The sequence below is a fragment of the Lithobates pipiens genome, unplaced genomic scaffold, assembly GCF_037356315.1.
Source record: "Lithobates pipiens isolate NorthernLeopardFrog02 unplaced genomic scaffold, aLitPip1_a1.2 Scaffold_8, whole genome shotgun sequence".
NCBI lineage: Eukaryota > Metazoa > Chordata > Amphibia > Anura > Ranidae > Lithobates > Lithobates pipiens.
Window position 1 is genome coordinate 210,537,383 of NW_027507903.1, and position 20,658 is coordinate 210,558,040.

The following is a 20,658-nucleotide window of genomic DNA, read 5'->3' on the forward strand; positions in this document are numbered from 1 at the left end:
TGCATGCCATGGGCATATGTGAAATGACACCCCAAAATAAATTCTGCTGCTTCTCCTGAGTACGGGGATACCACATATGTGGGACTTTTTGGGAGCCTAGCCGCGTACGGGGCCCCGAAAGCCAAGAACCGCCTTCAGGTTTTCTAAGGGTGTACATTTTTGAGTTCACTTCTCACTACCTATTACAGTTTTGTAGGCCATAAAATGCCAAGATGGCACAAAACCCCCACAAATGACCCCATTTTAGAAAGTAGACACCCCAAGCTATTTGCTGAGAGGCATGTTGAGTCCATGGAATATTTTATATTTTGCCACAAGTTGCGGGAAAATTACAAACTTTTTTTTTTTCACAAAGTTGTCATTAAATGATATATTGCTCACGCATGCCATGGGCATATGTGAAATGACACCCCAAAATAAATTCTGCTGCTTCTCCTGAGTACGGGGGTACCACATATGTGGGACTTTTTGGGAGCCTAGCCGCGTACGGGGCCCCGAAAACCAAGCACCGCCTTCAGGCTTTCTAAGGGCGTTACAGTTTTGAAGGCCATAAAATGCCAAGATGGCACAAACCCCCCCCAAATGACCCCATTTTGGAAAGTAGACACCCCTAAATTTAGGGGTACACTAGTGAGACTAGGTAATAAATGGCGGGTGCCCTGAAACTATAAAAAAATAACTAACCAACCAGCGTCACCTGTAACAGTTATATGGTGATCACTGGTGAAAGGGTTAACTAGGGGGCAATCAGGGGGCTTTATGCGGTAGTATATGGGGGTCCCTGGCGCTATAAAAAGCTGCGGCGAACCTAAATACCTACCTGCCTAACTAGCGTCACCTGTGACACTAATACAGCGATCAGAAAAACTATCGCTTATTAGGCTGGGTTCACACTGGAGCGATGCGGGAACGCCACGAATGCGCGGCGGGTTCCCGCATCGCATGCCTCCCGGCGGCAGTTCACACTGCCCTATGCGAACTGCTGGGAGTGTCAGTGAAATGTTAATGACACCCCCAGATCAGTTTGCATATCACAGTGCGATCTGCAAACTTGGATCGCATGGTGTGAACACCCATGCGATCCGATTCTGCTGCGGACCAAAAAAAGGGTCCCGTGCGAGTTTGCGGCGGGTGCGGCGGGTGCGACACGAATTCAGCCATACTATCTGTATAGCTGAACTCGAATCGCACAGAGATCGGATGTGATTTGCACTGCAGTGCGGTGCGAATCACATCCGTTCTCATAAACCGCTGCAATGTGAACCCAGCCTTAGTGACACTGGCGACGGGGGGTGATCACGGGGTTAAACCTTTATTGGGGGGGTTAGGGGGGTACCTTAGAACTAAAGGGGGCTAACCCTAACTGCCCTAACAGTTATTAGTCACAAATGACACCCGCCGGGTGATCAGGGGGTTAAACCTTTATTAGGTAATAAATGGCGGGTGCCCTGAAACTCTAAAAAAATAACTAACCAACCAGCGTCACCTGTAACAGTTATATGGTGATCACTGGTGAAAGGGTTAACTAGGGGGCAATCAGGGGGCTTTATGCGGTAGTATATGGGGGTCCCTGGCGCTATAAAAAGCTGCGGCGAACCTAAATACCTACCTGCCTAACTAGCGTCACCTGTGACACTAATACGGCGATCAGAAAAATGATCGCTTATTAGGCTGGGTTCACACTGGAGCGATGCGGAAACGCCGCGAATCCGCGGCGGGTTCCCGCATCGCATGCCTCCCGGCGGCAGTTCACTGATCACTGGGTTAAACCTTTATTGGGGGGGTTAGGGGGGTACATTAGAACTAAAGGGGGCTAACCCTAACTGCCCTAACAGTTATTACAGTCACAAATGACACCAATGCAAAAAAAATGACATTGGTGTCACTGTGACTGGGGGGCAGGGGTAATCGGGGGGGTGATCGGGGGGGTGTGAGTGTGCCTGGCATGTTCTACTGTGTGTGTAGAGTGTTGGTGCAACTCACCGATCCGCTCTCCTCCGTGTCGGAACGAAAAATACCGACACGGAGGAGAGAATACATCACTTCCTCTCCTGTGTTTACATTACAGGAGAGGAAGTGATGTCACGGGGGATTTCTATTCGTCGGGAGCGATCGCGAGGGGGTGGCCATGAATGAATGGCCGCCCCCTCGTCCCGGATCGCTCCCGGACGAAAACCGACCGCCGCAGGCACCGGGCGGGGGCCCGATCGGGCCCCCGACCCGCGGGAGGCAAGGGACGTACATGTACGCCCATATGCCTGCCCGTGCCATGCTGTCGACGTACATCGTCGTGCGGCAGTCGGCAACTGGTTAAGAGACCTTTCTTCAGGGTGAATTTGTTTAATGTTTATAATAGTTCCTCATAACTTAGCTCCTCCAGCCCACTTATTAGCTTTGTTGCCCTTCTCTGGACTCTTTCCAGATCAAACACAGCTTTCCTCAGGTTTGGTGACCAAAACTGGATGGCATACTCAAGATGTGGTCAAACTATGGTTTTGTAAAGTTGTAGAATAATAGTTCTATCTCTTGAGTAAAAATTCTTATTAATGCATGCTAATAGTTTTCTTGCTTTACTTGCTGCAGCGTGGCATTGCATGCTATTGCTGAGTCAGTGATCTACTAGGACCCCTTTCCATCCTCAATTCCCCCAGAGTATCTCCTCCTAGTGAGTAACTTGCATGTATATTTTTACATTTTTTAACATTAAACCTCATGTGCCATATAGCCGCCCACGCCTCTGTTTAAACAAGGTCTTTTTGTAAAGTTGCTACATCCTGTTGTTAAGTTTTTGCCCTGCTTAGTTTTGTATCATCAGCAGATACTGGGAGTAAAATATTTATACCAACATCAAAATCATTTATGAACTAGTTGAACAGACCTGGGGCTCCCTACTCACAACTTTAGACCATTTAGAAAATGTGCCATTACTCACTACTCTCTGGATGCACCCCCACAACCAATTTTCTGTCCAAGTATATACAATATCATCAATGCCCAAAAAAACTAAATTTGTAAATTAAACATTTGTGGGGCACTGTATCAAATGGCTTAGTGAAATCTAGATAAACTACATCCACATTCCTTTGACTATACAAATTACAGCTTACCTCCTCATAGAATGTTAAATATTGGTCTGGCAAGAATGATCTTTCATAAATCCATGTTGGTTTCTTCTAATGTTACTTCATCAGCAAATTTTTGAATATAGTCCCTTATCATTCCTTTCATTAGTTCACATACTATACTCTTTTTTAATCCACATATGTTTTAAACTCTTGAAATCAAGATTTTTTCAAACCACCATGCAATACCTTTAACCACTTGCCGACCAACCCCCATCATTATACTGTGGCAGGTCGGCACGATCCCCTGAACCGTCGTAGCTGTACTTCGGCTCCTTCAAGCGGGATAGCATTGCGGGGGTGCCCATGCTCGTGGCTGGCAGTCACGATGACCGCCATACACGATCGTGGGTACGAGAGGCAGAACAGGGACACGTGTCTGTAAACACCCAAATCCCTGTTCTGTGAGGAGAGGAGAGGCAAATTGTGATCCTAAAAGCTAGGAACCATGATCTGTCATCTCCTATAGTCAGTCCCCTCCCCCACTGTTAGAACACACAGTCAGAGAACACAATTAACCCCTTGATCGCCCCCTAGTGTAAACCCCTTCCCCTCCAGTGACATTTACACAGTAATCAGGGCTTTTTTTATAGCACTGATCGCTGTATAATTGTCAATTGTTTCAAAAATGTGTCAAAAGTGTCTGACGTGTCCGTCATAATGTCACAGTCCCAATAAAAATCGCAGATTGCCACCATTACTAGTAGTGATGGACGAACGTTTCGCCCGGCGGTCGTTTCGCGGCGAATTTCCGACTTTCGCCGTCCGCGGGTTCGAACGCCTTTTTCCGTCGTTCGCCCCGGCGGACTTACGTGTTTAATGTATACAAGAACTTTAACCTTTCGTGACACGTTTATCATGTGTTACAGGACAACCAATTGAGACATGACAGCTCATGGACACTTGGACATTCCCCCTAACCTATAAATACACCCGATCCGGTGGCCATTTTACATTCTTTCTTCTGTCACTGTAGGGAAAGGATCCTGTGTGGAGTAGGGACAGAGAAAACGCTAGCTATTTGGTACACAAAAGTTCTTTTCAGGACTGGTATAGGTGTTAGGTCAGCAGCCTGAGTTTCTTTTGTCAGTTTAGATAAAGGGACAGAGCGCTGTATGCTGCTATTTTAGGGACAGCTCAGCCAGATTAGTCTTTCTTCATCATCATCATCATCATCATCATTAGCTGTTACTATCAGGTCCACAAAAGAGCTGTTCCAGCTAATCGTTCCAGCCTACTCTTTTTTGCCAATTTGTATAGGGACAGGCAGGAAGCAGTGTGTCAGGCAGTGAGGATAATTTTAAAGACTTGCTGTTACTATTAGTTCCACAGAGGTTCTTTTCAGGACTGGTATCAGTGGTACGGTAATAGGCTTGTACACGTATAATATTCTTTCTTCCAAATATAGAAAGAATATTATACTTGACTGCTGCCCTTCTGCTGCAGTCTGCTAATCATTCACAACTCACTTGTTCCACAAAGCTCTTTATCAGGACTGGTAACTTGGTCTGTCTAGGGTGCTACGGTACATAGGCTTGGGTGCGGTACAGTCTGCTGTTCTGTAAGGACCGCTATCGGTCCACAATACATAGGGTTGCCGTGCACTACTGCTGACCGCTGCCCTATACTGCAGCAGTCCTTCAGCGGTATAGGGACTGACGCACAGTCTGCTAAACACTAATACACAACCTGCTTGGTCCACAAAAGTTCTTATAAGGACTGGTAACTTGGTATAGGGTGCTACGGTACATAGGCCTGAGTGCGTTACAGTCTGCTGTTCTGTAAGGACCGCTATCGGTCCACAATACATAGGGTTGACGTGCACTACTGCTGACCGCTGCCCTATACTGCAGCAGTCCTTCAGCGGTATAGGGACTGACGCACAGTCTGCTAAACACTAACACACAACCTGCTTGGTCCACAAAAGTTCTTATAAGGACTGGTAACTTGGTATAGGGTGCTACGGTACATAGGCCTGAGTGCAGTACAGTCTGCTGTTCTGTAAGGACTGCTATCGGTCCACAATACATAGGGTTGCCGTGCACTACTGCTGACCGCTGCCCTATACTGCAGCAGTCCTTCAGCGGTATAGGGACTGACGCACAGTCTGCTAAACACTAATACACAACCTGCTTGGTCCACAAAAGTTCTTATAAGGACTGGTAACTTGGTATAGGGTGCTACGGTACATAGGCCTGAGTGCAGTACAGTCTGCTGTTCTGTAAGGACCGCTATCGGTCCACAATACATAGGGTTGCCGTGCACTACTGCTGACCGCTGCCCTATACTGCAGCAGTCCTTCATTGGTATAGGGACTGACGTACAGTCTGCTAATCACTAACACACAACCTGCTTGGTCCACAAAAGTTCTTATAAGGACTGGTAACTTGGTATAGGGTGCTACGGTACATAGGCCTGAGTGCAGTACAGTCTGCTGTTCTGTAAGGACTGCTATCGGTCCACAATACATAGGGTTGCCGTGCACTACTGCTGACCGCTGCCCTATACTGCAGCAGTCCTTCAGCGGTATAGGGACTGACGCACAGTCTGCTAAACACTAATACACAACCTGCTTGGTCCACAAAAGTTCTTATAAGGACTGGTAACTTGGTATAGGGTGCTACGGTACATAGGCCTGAGTGCAGTACAGTCTGCTGTTCTGTAAGGACCGCTATCGGTCCACAATACATAGGGTTGCCGTGCACTACTGCTGACCGCTGCCCTATACTGCAGCAGTCCTTCATTGGTATAGGGACTGACGTACAGTCTGCTAATCACTAACACACAACCTGCTTGGTCCACAAAAGTTCTTATAAGGACTGGTAACTTGGTATAGGGTGCTACGGTACATAGGCCTGAGTGCAGTACAGTCTGCTGTTCTGTAAGGACTGCTATCGGTCCACAATACATAGGGTTGCCGTGCACTACTGCTGACCGCTGCCCTATACTGCAGCAGTCCTTCAGCGGTATAGGGACTGACGCACAGTCTGCTAAACACTAATACACAACCTGCTTGGTCCACAAAAGTTCTTATAAGGACTGGTAACTTGGTATAGGGTGCTACGGTACATAGGCCTGAGTGCAGTACAGTCTGCTGTTCTGTAAGGACCGCTATCGGTCCACAATACATAGGGTTGCCGTGCACTACTGCTGACCGCTGCCCTATACTGCAGCAGTCCTTCATTGGTATAGGGACTGACGCACAGTCTGCTAAACACTAATACACAACCTGCTTGGTCCACAAAAGTTCTTATAAGGACTGGTAACTTGGTATAGGGTGCTACGGTACATAGGCCTGAGTGCAGTACAGTCTGCTGTTCTGTAAGGACCGCTATCGGTCCACAATACATAGGGTTGCCGTGCACTACTGCTGACCGCTGCCCTATACTGCAGCAGTCCTTCATTGGTATAGGGACTGACGTACAGTCTGCTAATCACTAACACACAACCTGCTTGGTCCACAAAAGTTCTTATAAGGACTGGTAACTTGGTATAGGGTGCTACGGTACATAGGCCTGAGTGCAGTACAGTCTGCTGTTCTGTAAGGACTGCTATCGGTCCACAATACATAGGGTTGCCGTGCACTACTGCTGACCGCTGCCCTATACTGCAGCAGTCCTTCAGCGGTATAGGGACTGACGCACAGTCTGCTAAACACTAATACACAACCTGCTTGGTCCACAAAAGTTCTTATAAGGACTGGTAACTTGGTATAGGGTGCTACGGTACATAGGCCTGAGTGCAGTACAGTCTGCTGTTCTGTAAGGACCGCTATCGGTCCACAATACATAGGGTTGCCGTGCACTACTGCTGACCGCTGCCCTATACTGCAGCAGTCCTTCATTGGTATAGGGACTGACGTACAGTCTGCTAATCACTAACACACAACCTGCTTGGTCCACAAAAGTTCTTATAAGGACTGGTAACTTGGTATAGGGTGCTACGGTACATAGGCCTGAGTGCAGTACAGTCTGCTGTTCTGTAAGGACTGCTATCGGTCCACAATACATAGGGTTGCCGTGCACTACTGCTGACCGCTGCCCTATACTGCAGCAGTCCTTCAGCGGTATAGGGACTGACGCACAGTCTGCTAAACACTAATACACAACCTGCTTGGTCCACAAAAGTTCTTATAAGGACTGGTAACTTGGTATAGGGTGCTACGGTACATAGGCCTGAGTGCAGTACAGTCTGCTGTTCTGTAAGGACCGCTATCGGTCCACAATACATAGGGTTGCCGTGCACTACTGCTGACCGCTGCCCTATACTGCAGCAGTCCTTCATTGGTATAGGGACTGACGTACAGTCTGCTAATCACTAACACACAACCTGCTTGGTCCACAAAAGTTCTTATAAGGACTGGTAACTTGGTATAGGGTGCTACGGTACATAGGCCTGAGTGCGTTACAGTCTGCTGTTCTGTAAGGACCGCTATCGGTCCACAATACATAGGGTTGCCGTGCACTACTGCTGACCGCTGCCCTATACTGCAGCAGTCCTTCAGCGGTATAGGGACTGACGCACAGTCTGCTAAACACTAACACACAACCTGCTTGGTCCACAAAAGTTTTTATAAGGACTGGTAACTTGGTATAGGGTGCTACGGTACATAGGCCTGAGTGCAGTACAGTCTGCTGTTCTGTAAGGACCGCTATCGGTCCACAATACATAGGGTTGACGTGCACTACTGCTGACCGCTGCCCTATACTGCAGCAGTCCTTCAGCGGTATAGGGACTAAGAGTTTTGTCACAGGGTGATTTAAAAAATGACAGGCAGAGGAAGAGGCAGGCCCTTCCGCAGGGGTGGTAGGGGTAGGGCAGGAGCAACAGCCTTGAGCCAAAGTGGGAAGTTGCAGAAGGTGCGTTCAATTACTTTAAAGGACGCACCAGACTTGGTTGAGTGGCTCACTCAGCCTTATTCTTCTGCACCCTCCTCATCCTCTCGATCTGCACCCTCTTCTTCACTCTCTGCTATGTGCACCCCCAAAGACACTACCACCAACAACACCACCACCACCACATACCTTCCGCTTGAGTGCAAATGGGGGCCTTCATGCTCCAGTGTTTTAATAGGGACCCCCGTATAAAAAGCATGAGGGTCAAGGACCAGTACTGGGTGGCAACGTACTTAGATCCCCGGTACAAACACAAAATGGCGGAAATGTTACCGCCGTCGCAGAGGGCTGTCAGAATGCAGCACTTCCAGGCCTTGCTTCGAGAAATGCTGCATTCTGCTTTTGCGTGCGCTGGCAGAGGAGCAATTCCCACTCCCAGAGAAGGATTTGCGGGTACCAATCCAACAGCGCCTGCAAGAAGAGGCCGGTTTGAAGATGTGTTGGTGACTTCGGATATGAGGTCATTCTTTCAGCCGACCCATCGACAGGTGTCATCCGGATCCAGCATCAGGGAACGCCTAGACCGTCAGGTGTCCGACTACATTGGGTTAACGGCCGATGTGGACGCTCTGAGGAGTGATGAACCCCTAGACTACTGGGTGGGCAGGCTTGACCTCTGGCCAGAGCTTGCCCAATTTGCAATCGAACTGTTGGCTTGCCCCTCATCCAGTGTCCTGTCCGAAAGGACGTTCAGCGCAGCAGGGGGGATTGTGACCGATAAGCGTACTCGCCTAGCTCACGACAGTGTTAACTACCTCACATTTCTAAAAATGAATGAGGCATGGATCTCGGAGGAATTCAACACATGTGATCAGTAGACCATGTATATGTCTATAAACAATTTTTGGAATCAAGCACACAGACCTTCTTAATTCATTTGGCTCACTTCCCTGACCCAAAAAAGCACACCGTACTATATGCCCCTACCCTCCTCTTTGAAGAGGTTGAGCGGTGTCATATTTCTACTGGGGCTGCTTATTATGAGGGGTTCCCACCATCCCTGTGCTGTGCTGACTTCCTCCTGGGTGTTCTTATTATGAGGGGCTCCCACCATCCCTGTGCTGTGCTGACTTCCTCCTGGGGGTTCTTATTATGAGGGGATCACACCATCCCTGTGCTGTGCTGACTTCCTCCTGGGGCTGCTTACGGTGCTGCTGTCAGCGCTGTATGTCACGGAGCTGCTGTCAGCGCTGTATGTCACGGAGCTGCTGTCAGCGCTGTATGTCACGGAGCTGCTGTCAGCGCTGTATGTCACGGAGCTGCTGTCAGCGCTGTATGTCACGGAGCTGCTGTCAGCGCTGTATGTCACGGAGCTGCTGTCAGCGCTGTATGTCACGGAGCTGCTGTCAGCGCTGTATGTCACGGAGCTGCTGTCAGCGCTGTATGTCACGGTGCTGCTGTCAGCGCTGTATGTCACGGAGCTGCTGTCAGCGCTGTATGTCACGGAGCTGCTGTCAGTGCTGTATGTCACGGAGCTGCTGTCAGCGCTGTATGTCACGGAGCTGCTGTCAGCGCTGTATGTCACGGAGCTGCTGTCAGCGCTGTATGTCACGGTGCTGCTGTCAGCGCTGTATGTCACGGAGCTGCTGTCAGCGCTGTATGTCACGGAGCTGCTGTCAGTGCTGTATGTCACGGAGCTGCTGTCAGCGCTGTATGTCACGGAGCTGCTGTCAGCGCTGTATGTCACGGAGCTGCTGTCAGCGCTGTATGTCACGGTGCTGCTGTCAGCGCTGTATGTCACGGAGCTGCTGTCAGCGCTGTATGTCACGGAGCTGCTGTCAGCGCTGTATGTCACGGAGCTGCTGTCAGCGCTGTATGTCACGGAGCTGCTGTCAGCGCTGTATGTCACGGAGCTGCTGTCAGCGCTGTATGTCACGGTGCTGATGTCAGTGCTCTGTATTACGGTGCTGCTGTCAGTGCTCTGTATCTCCTGCACCCTCTTGTTTGCCTACCCTGGTCCCTGACCTTCCCTCTCCTCCATTGCCTTCATTAGCTCCATAGTCCTGAATTGTCAGAACAATTTCCCAAATAAAAAAAAAATGCTTGTAGTTATCGATCCCAAATTCACCTCATACATGTATTATGCTATTGTCCAGGTGGTGGGACTACGTGCTACCCCCTAATAATTACCCCGTGGCCGCAAATTCGACCTAAAGGTTTGCGAAATTCGCCTCCCATTGAAGTCAATGGAGCCCGCGGCGAACGGTCGTTTTCGCGAACGTTTGTGTCCGTTCGCGTTTCGCGTTTGCGAAACGTCCCGTCGGAAGTTCGTCCATCACTAATTACTAGTACAAAAATAAATAATAATAAAAATGCCATAAATCTATCCCCTATTTTTTAGACGCTATAACTTTTGTGCAAACCAATCAATATACGCTTATTGCGATTTTTATTACCAAAAAATATGTAGAAGAATACATATCAGCCTAAACTGAGGGAAAAATTCGCTTTTTAAAAAATAAATGGGGATATTTATCATAGCAAAAAGTTCAAAATATTGTGTTTTTTTCAAAATTGTTGCTCTTTTTTTTGTTTATAGCGCAAAAAATAGAAACTTCAGGGATGATCAAATCCCACCAAAAGAAATCTCTATTTGTGGGAAAAAAGGATGCCAATTTTGTTTGGGTATAATGCCACAACCGCGCAATTGTCAGTTAAAGTGACGCAATGAAGAAACGCAAAAAATGGCCTGGTCATTGAGCAGCCAAATCTTGCGGGGCTGAAGTGGTAAATTGATGGACTTGGTGTTTTGTTTACAAGATGTGCTTTTAATCTGCTCACACTTTCCTCCAGGAAAAAATATGTACCCCACACACGACAAACTGGTAGTACCTTTTTTGGAACTAGTAGTGTTAAATGATTCTGAGGCCATTGGGACCAACTTAAAAGGGTAACACCAATGCTTGTATCTTTCTTTTGAAAAACCTACCCAAGGGCATACAGACAAGCAGTAATATGGCAGGTGGTTGGCTGAGTCATTCATAACCATTTTGCTATGGAAATACCAGCCTGTATGCCTAATGTCCCAGGTTGGTATCATGGGGGTATAAATGGTGACTGTATCCCATTTTTGGCAGCAATATTTTTAATGTCAATAAAATCTGTAAAGAAAAGAAACAAATGGCAGGAATCTGAAGGGCCAGTTACTCACTGAACTGAAATTTGCTATAGATATCCACCTTATGCAAATTGGCTTGATTCCAATCAAATGTAAAACCCCTGGGTGGCTGGTTTGCACTGGTTATGTCTGGTCGTAGAAATCCTGCTGAAAAAGAAATAATTAAAGGGGTTGTACCTTAATGCATTCTATACATTTAAGTGAATAACCTTTTGTAGTGCAGCAGCCCCCAAAAGCCACCCTTTTACTTACCTGAACCCGATTGTTCCAGCGTTCTGGATAAGCAGAGCAGCTCCAGCCCCTGTCTCGAGTCCTTATTGGCTGGATTCCTAGCAGCAGGAGCATTGGCTCCTGCTACTGTGAATCAAAGCCAGTGACAGGCAGCCGGGGGACAGGGCAGGGTCCTACTGTCTGTGTAAATGAACGCAGGAGCAGGATTCAGAAGCACACCCACAAAAGTACCTCTAATGAATGTGGGTCTCCGTGGGGGCACTTGAGAAGAGGAGGAGCTGGGAGAATCAGGGCCCCTTTGTGCAAAATCCTTGCACAGAGGAGGTAAGTATGACCATGTTTGTCCTAAAAAGAAAAATGAACGGACCTTTACAACCCCTTAAGGTCTAATTAAGCTTTCTAATAAGATATATATATATATATATATATATATATATATATATATATATATATATATATATATATATATTACACTAACCGGCCACTTTATTAGGCACACCTGTTGAACTTGCTGTAGTTTAAACAGAGCATTAGAATGGGGAAGAAAGAGGATTTAAGTGACTTTCAACGAGAGATGGTTGCTGGTGCAAGTCGAGCTGGTCTGAGTGTTTCAAAAACAGCTGATCTGCTGGGATTTTCATGCACAACCATCTCTAGGGTTTTCAGAGGAACTATCTAGTGAGCGGAAGTTGTGTGGAGGAAAATGCCTTGTTGATGTCAAAGGTCAGAGGAGAATGGGCAGACTATAGAAAGACAACAGTAATTCAAATAACCACTCGTTACAACCAAGGTATGCAGAATACCATCTCCGAACGCACAACACATAGAGCATTGAAGCAAATGGGCTACAGCAGCAGAAGACCACACCGGGTGCCTCTCCTGTCAGCTAAGAACAGGAAACTGAGGCTACAATTCACGCAGGTTCACCAAAATTGGACAATAGAAGACTGGAAATAGTTTGCCTGGTCTGATGAGTCTCGATTTTAGCTGCAACATTTAGATGGTAGGGTCAGTATTTGGTGTAAACAACATGAAAGCATGGATCCATCCTGCCTTGTTTAAACAGTTAAGGCTGGTGGTGGTGGTGTAATGGTGTGGGGGATATTTTCTTGGCACACTTTGGACCCCTTAGTATCAATTGAGCAGTTTTTAAATGCTACGGCCTACCTGAGTGTTGTTGCTGACCATACCTATCCTTTTTGACTAGAGTATACCCATCTTCAGCAGATCTCAATCAAATAGAGCACTTTTGGGATGTGGTGAAACTGGAGATTTGCATTATGGACGTGCAGCCAAAAAATCTGCAGCAACTGCGTGATGCTAAATTATATTCAAAAAGTGGTTACATAGTTACATAGTAGGGGAGGTTGAAAAAAGACACAAGTACATCAAGTCCAACCTGTGTGTGTAAATATGTCAGTATTACATTGTATATCCCTGTATGTTGTGGTCGTTCAGGTGCTTATCTAATAGTTTTTTTTTAAACTATCAATGCCCCCCCCCCCCCCCGCTGAAACTACCGCCTGTGGAAGGGAATACCACATCCTTGCCGGTCTTACAGTAAAGAACTCTCTACGCAGTTTAAGGTTAAACCTCTTTTAATTTTAATGAGTGCCCACGTGACTTATTAAACTCACTTCCACAAAAAAGTTTTATCCCTAATGTGGGGTCACCAGTATGTTATTTGTAAATTGAAATCATATCCCCTCTCAAGTGTCTCTTCTCCAGAGAGAATAAGTTCAGTGCTCGCAATCTTTCTTCATAACTAATATCCTCCTGAACCTTTATTAGCTTTGTTGCCTTTCTTTGTACTCACTCCATTTCCAGTACATCCTTCCTGAGGACTGGTGCCCAGAACTGGACAGCATAATCCAGGTGAGGCTGGATCAGAGTCTTGTAGAGCGGGAGAATTATCGTTTTATCTCTGGAGTTGATCACCTTTTTAATACATGCCAATATTCTGTTTGCTTTGTTAGCAGCCGCTTGGCATTGCATGCCATTTCTGAGCCTATCGTCTACTAGGACCCCAGGTCCTTTTCCATCCTAGATTCCCCCAGAGGTTCTCCCCCAGTGTATAGATTGCATATTTTTGCCACCAAAATGCATTATTTTAATTTTTTCCACATTAAACCTCATTTGCCATGTAGTTGCCCAACCTATTAATTTGTTCAGATCTTCCCATCCCTGGCCATTCTGAGCATTTCCCATTTCAATCCATGTACTCACCCTATGGTCCATACCAATGGACCTTACTTTGTACAGTAAACGTTTATGGGGAACTGTGTCAAATGCTTTAGCAAAATCCAGATACACCACGTCTATGGGCCTTGCTTTATCTAGATGGCAGTTCACCTTCTCATAGAAGGTTAATAGATTGATTTGTTCAGAACGATTCTTCATGAATCCATGCTGATTACTGATAATGATACAGTTTTCCTTACTAAAATCTTGTATATAGTGCTTTTCTATCCCCTCAAAGAGCTTGCATACTATTGATGTTAGGCTAACTGGTCTGTAATTCCCAAAGATGTAGTTTGGCCCTTTTTTAAAGAGGAAGTAAACCCTGATGAGTTTACTTCCTCTTTTTTTCCCTGCAAAGGTAAAGCATAATGGACTACTATGCATCGCATAGTAGGCCCATTATGTGTCACTTACCTGACACAGGAGCCAGCGAAGTCGCGCTGTCCCCTGTAGTCCGCCGCATCCATCTTGCTTGTGGCGTCTCGCAGCTCCGCCGTTGTCATTCGGCGAAGCCGCGATGACGTCACTCCCGTGCATGCGCACGGGAGTCGACAAATGCGGCAGCTCCATTTTTGGAACTGGCGCGTTCAGTGCGCCTGCGCGCCGCTGTCTACGGCGCATGCGCCATAGACAGCGGTGCCCGTTTTCGGGCAAATATCTCCTAAACCATATAGGTTTAGGAGATATTGCTTGGACCTACAGGTAAGCCTTAATCTAGGCTTACCTGTAGGTCAAAGTGGTTTGTAAGGGTTTACAACCACTTTAAATATTGGTGCTACATTGGCTTTTCTTCAATAAGTTGGTACGATTCCAGTCAGTAGACTGTCAGTAAAAATGAGGAACAATGGTCTGGTAATTAATATTGCACTCCCAAACACTAATGTGTTAGTATCCCTTTAAATCTGCTTGCACACCAATTTTCAAAATCAGCGTGTCATATCAAACCATACACAGTAAAACCTTGGTTTAAGAGTAACTTGGTTTGAGAGTGTTTTGCAAGACGAGTAACATTTTAAAATAAATTTTGACTCGATATACAAGTGATATCTTGATATACAAGTAGCATCATATGACAACTGAGTATAAAACAGAACAGAGGCGCCTCTAAGAGTAGCAATATGGTTAAATTTAATGACGGTACAACATTTAGTAACTTATATGGTTGATAATTAAAACAGGCACATCTAAGTATGCGGGCACCCGGGGATAAGCTGTCCACATAGACCAGGGATATGCTATTAGCGGACCTCCAGCTGTTGCAAAACTACAAGTCCCATCATGCCTCTGCCTCTGGGTTTCATGCTTGTGGCTGTCCGAGTCTTGCTATGCCTCATGGGAATTGTAGTTCTGCAACAGCCGGAGGTCCACTAATTGCATATCCCTGACATAGACCATCCTCCACACCACCATCAACATCATCCCTTCCATGCTGCACTCGCTTTCAAATCAACTTTCAACTCTACTGCAGGGTAGTCTTCCTGGTCATGATTGCAGACTGACAGCGGTAAGAGCAGGTGGTGCAGGGGATGGTCTATGTGGACAGTTTTACCCCAGATGCCTGCATACTTAGATGTGCCTGTTTTAATCATCAACCATGTGAGTTGCTAAATGTTGTACCTTCATTAAATGTAACCATATTGCTATACTTAGAGGCACCTCTCTTCTCTTTTATACACTGTAGCTCCTGCTGGATTTTGCTTCTAATCCCCTTGTGGATGCTGCCATTTGTGGATGGACATTTTATGGTTACACAACCTTGCTATAATCTTTTTATATGGATTATAAACTGAAGGATTTATGAATAAATGGTTGTGGAATGAATCATCTGAGTTTCCATTTTTTCTAATGGGGAAATTTTCTTTGATATACAAGTGCTTTTAATTACAAGCATGTTTCCGGAACGAATTATGCTTGCAATCCAAGGTTTTACTGCATAACATTAGCAAAACAACCAATGCATCGGTCCATAAAGTGTCCTTTGGTATGAATTTTCTTGCATACGCTCAATCTTTCATAAAAAACAGGCTTGTGTTCACATATCCAAACAACTGCTTCCTTAACCTACTCCCGCCCACGCTATAGCCAAAAGACAGCTACAGTATGGGCCTTAATTTCTGGGAGGGCATCCATGTACGCGACTCACTCTCTGATTAGCGTGTCATTGAGACTCAGCTGATCACAGATCCTGGCCCTTTACCACACGATCAGCTGTCAGCCAATGACAACTGATCACATGATGTAAAAAGAAGAACAGAAGATTGATAATCAGCTTTTTGTTGTCAGCGTGAGGAGGAAAAAGAGCCTATCACCAGCTTCTGTCAGAGGGAGAGATGAGGCCACCACTGACTCATCTGTGCCCACCAGTGCCACCTACCAGAGCCCACCAATGTCACTTCACAATGCCCACCAGTGCCACCTATTAGTGCTGCCTATCAGTGTCACCTACCAGTGCCTACCAGTGCCACCCATCAGTGCCCTTCAGTGCCGCCCATCAGGGCCCATCAGTGCCACCCATCAGTGCCACCTCATCAGTGCCCATCAGTGCCACCTATCAGTGCCCATCAGTGCTGCCTTTTCAGTGCCTATCAGTGCAGCCTATCAGTGCAGCCTGTCAGTGCTCATCAGTGCAGCCTATCAGTACCCATCAGTGCAGCCGCATCAACGCATGTAAATAAAGGAGAAAAATTACCTGTTTTCAATATTTCATAACAAACTATGAAACAGTTTTTTTTATCTTTTTTTAGTTTTTGTTTAACAAAAAAATAAAAACCAAGCAGTGATTAAATACCACCAAAAGAAAGCTCTATCTGTGTGAAAAAAATGATAAAAATGCAATTTGGGTCCAATGTTGCATGACCGCGCAATTGTCATTCAATGGGTGACAGTGCTGAAAGCTGCAAATTGGCTTGGGCAGGAAGGGGGTTTAAGTTGTCAGTAAGCAAGTGGTTAATTAGAATTTACCACTATGTGGTCCAATCATCCACATGCATTAGTGATAATCCTTACATCCGATGTGCCCTCACCTGGGGGATAAGTCCAACCAATGGTCTATATGCGTTTTTTTTCCTCTCTGGGGATCTGTTGTATGCTGTTTCACTCATTTGCTGGCAATCTTGAGATTAGAATCCTCTTTCTCTTACACTTATCTCCATACACCTGAATCATAAAAAGAGAAAGCTGGACATAGTGCTTTATCTTATCTTTTAAAACAACTGGTTTATTAAACGCCAAGTATAAAAACACTCACATTTTCCTGGTGCTTAGAGTGCACCAAACTGTAAAAAGCATTCTGTCCTCACAGTGCAGGTATAAGACAATCAGACAGTATTACCACAGTATGCTCACAATTAGCGTGACAACAGATTGGCCCCTCCCCTATGCATTATGCCACATGGTCATGTGGCTTTCTCAGGGGGATATCACACTTTCTCTTTTTATGATTCGGGTGTATGGATTTAAGTGTAGGAGAAGGAGGATTCTAATCTCAAGATTGCCAGCAAAGGAGTGAAACAAAATCGCATATAGACCATTGGTTGGACTTATCCCCCAGGTGAGGGCACATCAGATGAGGGGATTATCACTAATGCATGTGGATGATTGCGGCACCTAGTGGTGAATACTAATTAAGGAAGTAGTTTGGATACATGAACACAAGCCTGTTTTTAATGAAAGATTGAGCATATGCAAGCAAATTCGTACCAAAGGACACTTAATGTACTGATGCATTGTTTGTTTTGTAAATGTTTTATATGGTTTGATATGATATGCTGATTTTAAAAATTGCTTTGCAAGCAGATTTAAAGGGATACCAACACATTAATGTTTGGGAGCGCGGCACCACTTTTTGAATATCATTTTGCACATTGATACACATTTAGAGAGTGTGTATAGGTGTGAGCGATCCGCTGAGTATGTTTTGTAGTCTCATAGAACTCAATAGCACAATATAGCAGCGCGCAAGTACATACATTTTTAACTGTGTGATGTTCTCATGTCAATATGGACCAAAATCTCTGCGGAATGTTTCTACCTTGTTGAATCTATGCCATGAAGAATTAAGGCAGTTTTAAAGGCAAAAGGGGGTCCAACCCAATACAGTACTAGCAAAATGTACCTAATAAAGTGGCCGATGAGGGTATAAAGAAAACAGGCATCAAACCAGGTAGTAAGGGCAAACTTAATATAATATTATATTATTATTATATTAGTATTATTATTATATATATCAGGCGAAAAAAAGATGCAACAGCAAGCACCAGTTTTTGCTTTTACTTTATTGAAACAGATATGAGATATGGTATATTCATACTAGGTGTTTCTTGAATCTACAACAGATACAATTAAACACAGCCAAACTGGTTTGGTAATCCCTGGTGAAAAATAAAATAGACTGTTTTTTTTTCTTTCTTTTTTTTGCTTCTCAAATATTATAATTTCATATAATGTAATAATTTAAATAACAATCACTATTCATAACTTAGTTTATTTTATTCGAACAAAGGAACCATCTCCTCTTCCTGAAAAGAGCCACATATAAAGAATATTATTCTTGAAATGATCTTTAAAATGTAATCTGAAGTCCTTGGCAATGTACATTTTCTTCTCCATTAATGTATAAGTACTGAACATAGATTTTAATCTGAGAGTTAATAATAAAAGCAATTTTCACTTAAAATTTAAAAACTGTAATGGTGGAATCATGATAATACATTTAGCCTTCTCACAAAAAAGTCTCTCTATTAGTTTCTTTTGACACATTTTTTCATTCCAGGATCAATTTTACTATATAAGGACTTCTTAACTATTCTATTAAAATTTCCATTCAGAAGCAATAATATCTAACAGTGAATAATAGTCATGTAAATCATTATTTCAGGTTAATGTAAAAGATTTTGTAAGTTCTTAGGAATTCTGCTGATGTGCACAGTTGTGAAAAGGTTATTTCTCCATTTTGCAGTGATATGCGCTGGAACAAAGGAACTATTTTAAAGGCTTCAGTGGAATACATCAAATGGCTACAAAAAGAACAACAAAGAGGCAGAGAATTAGAACACAGACAGAAAAAATTAGAGCAGGCCAACAGGAGACTGCTGCTTCGTATTCAGGTTGGTTAAATATTTAAAAAAAAAAGTTCCAGAAATCATCCCCATCAATTCTATCAGATGATATTTTATTTATTATTCTCATCATGCACTGGAGCCATTTCGTAGCTCCAAAATGTGCTTAACCTTTTACAAAGATCAGATAGATGAATATATTCGCAAGTGATTTAAGGTGTGGAGGATTATGGTATAAAAACTTGCAGTACTTAGTATTTTCTTAAATTTCTTGTGATGCTTTCTTCAGTGACATAGTTCTGAGAGTAAAGCCCTAATAGATCCTGGCATATGGGGTAGCTTACATACTAAAATGTTATATAAATTCATTACAATAGTTGGAGTTTAACCACTTCAGCCCCTGAAGAATTTACCCCCTTCCTGACCAGAGCGCTTTTTGCGATTTGGCACTGCGTCGCTTAAAGTGACAATTGCGCGGTCATGCGACATTGCATCCAAACAAAATTGACATCCTTTTTTTCCCACAAATATGGCTTTCTTTTGGTGGTATTTGATTGCCTCTGTGGTTTTTATCTTTTGCGCTATAAACAAAAAATAACAAAAATTTTGAAAAAAACACAATATTTTATATCTTTTGCTATAATAAATATCCCCATTTTTTTAAAGCAATTTTTTTCTCTGATTAGGCCGATATGTTTTTTTGTACATATTTTGGGTAAAAAAAAACACAATAAGCATACATTGATTGGTTTGTGTAAAAGTTATAGCGTCTACAAAATAGGGGATAGACTTATAGCATTTTATTATTATTATTATTTTTTACTAGTAATGGTGGCTATCTGCGATTTTTATCATGACTGCGACAATATGGCAGACACATCAGACAATTTTGACACATTTTTGGGACCATTGGCATTAATACAGCGATCAATGCCATAGAAATGCATTGATTACTCTAAAAAATTCACTGGCAATTAAGGGGTTAAAACTAGGGGCAATCTAGGTGTTAACTGTGTTCCCTGGGAGGTGATTCTAACTGAAAAGGGAGGGGACTGACTAGAAGAAGTGACAGATCGTAGTTCCTAGTTAATAGAAACACACGATCTGTCACTCCTGTCAGGACAGAACAGGGAAGTGTGTGTTTACACACGCTCGTCCCTGTTCTGTGTCTCCTGCTCACAATCGCTCGTGGCCGGCGGTAATCACGACTTTCAGCCACGAGTATTGGCACCTCTGCTGTGCAGCGGGTGCATGCCTGCTATCTCACCCCTTTGAGCCGATGTATAGCTACAACGGCTCGTGCAGGGGAGCCAACCTACTGTAGTATAACTGTGGTGGTTGGTCAGGAAGCGGTTAAGCAAATACCAATTATTATACAGAATGTATGTCAACAAAAATTTTCAGTTATTAAAAAAACTGTTAATGAATTATTTGGAAACCCTTACACAAAATAAAAGCCACTGGTATTGTGTTAATAAAAATATCTAAGGGCTCTTGAGTTAATGTGACACACACCAAGGGATGCCCTTTAAATATTTGCATTCATAAACATACTTTAAACAGGGTGTTAATATTTTTTCCCTAAACCAAAGAAAAAAACACTGTGCTATCCAAATATAAAAAAAAAGCTGCTAACACTAAAATGGATATTTTAGCAAAAAAGGGTACAAATATTATAAAAAAAAGTGTAGCGCTAAACAATTATACTGAAAAGAAATTATAAACAATATAACATCTGTATGTATGACCACATAGATCATGTGAAATTTATAGTGGATAAACACCAAAACATTGTGCTCATATATGTCAAGTAAATAGAGGAGAAAATTAATATGTGTAAAGTCTCTTTGTATCTAAAAATAAAAAATAAAGAATAAATATTCAAGTCCCACATGTAAAATAACACTTCAGATACACCATCCGATCCAAAAAAGGGTTAACATGCGAACACCCATGTGATGATACCGCCACCTTATCAGATGCAGGCTTACCAG

The 20,658-nt window shown here is 44.1% G+C and overlaps 1 protein-coding gene across 3 annotated transcripts in view; it reads left to right on the top strand.

Moving 5' to 3' along the window:
* The window catches only part of TFEC (transcription factor EC), a 135,916-nt gene that overhangs the window by 107,511 nt on the left and 7,747 nt on the right, over positions 1-20,658 (top strand). For all 3 annotated transcript variants that reach the window (XM_077473283.1, XM_077473282.1, XM_077473284.1), the window contains exon 7: positions 18,565-18,712. In XM_077473283.1, the coding sequence (XP_077329409.1) occupies positions 18,565-18,712 (148 nt within the window). The remainder of the gene's footprint in view (positions 1-18,564; positions 18,713-20,658) is intronic.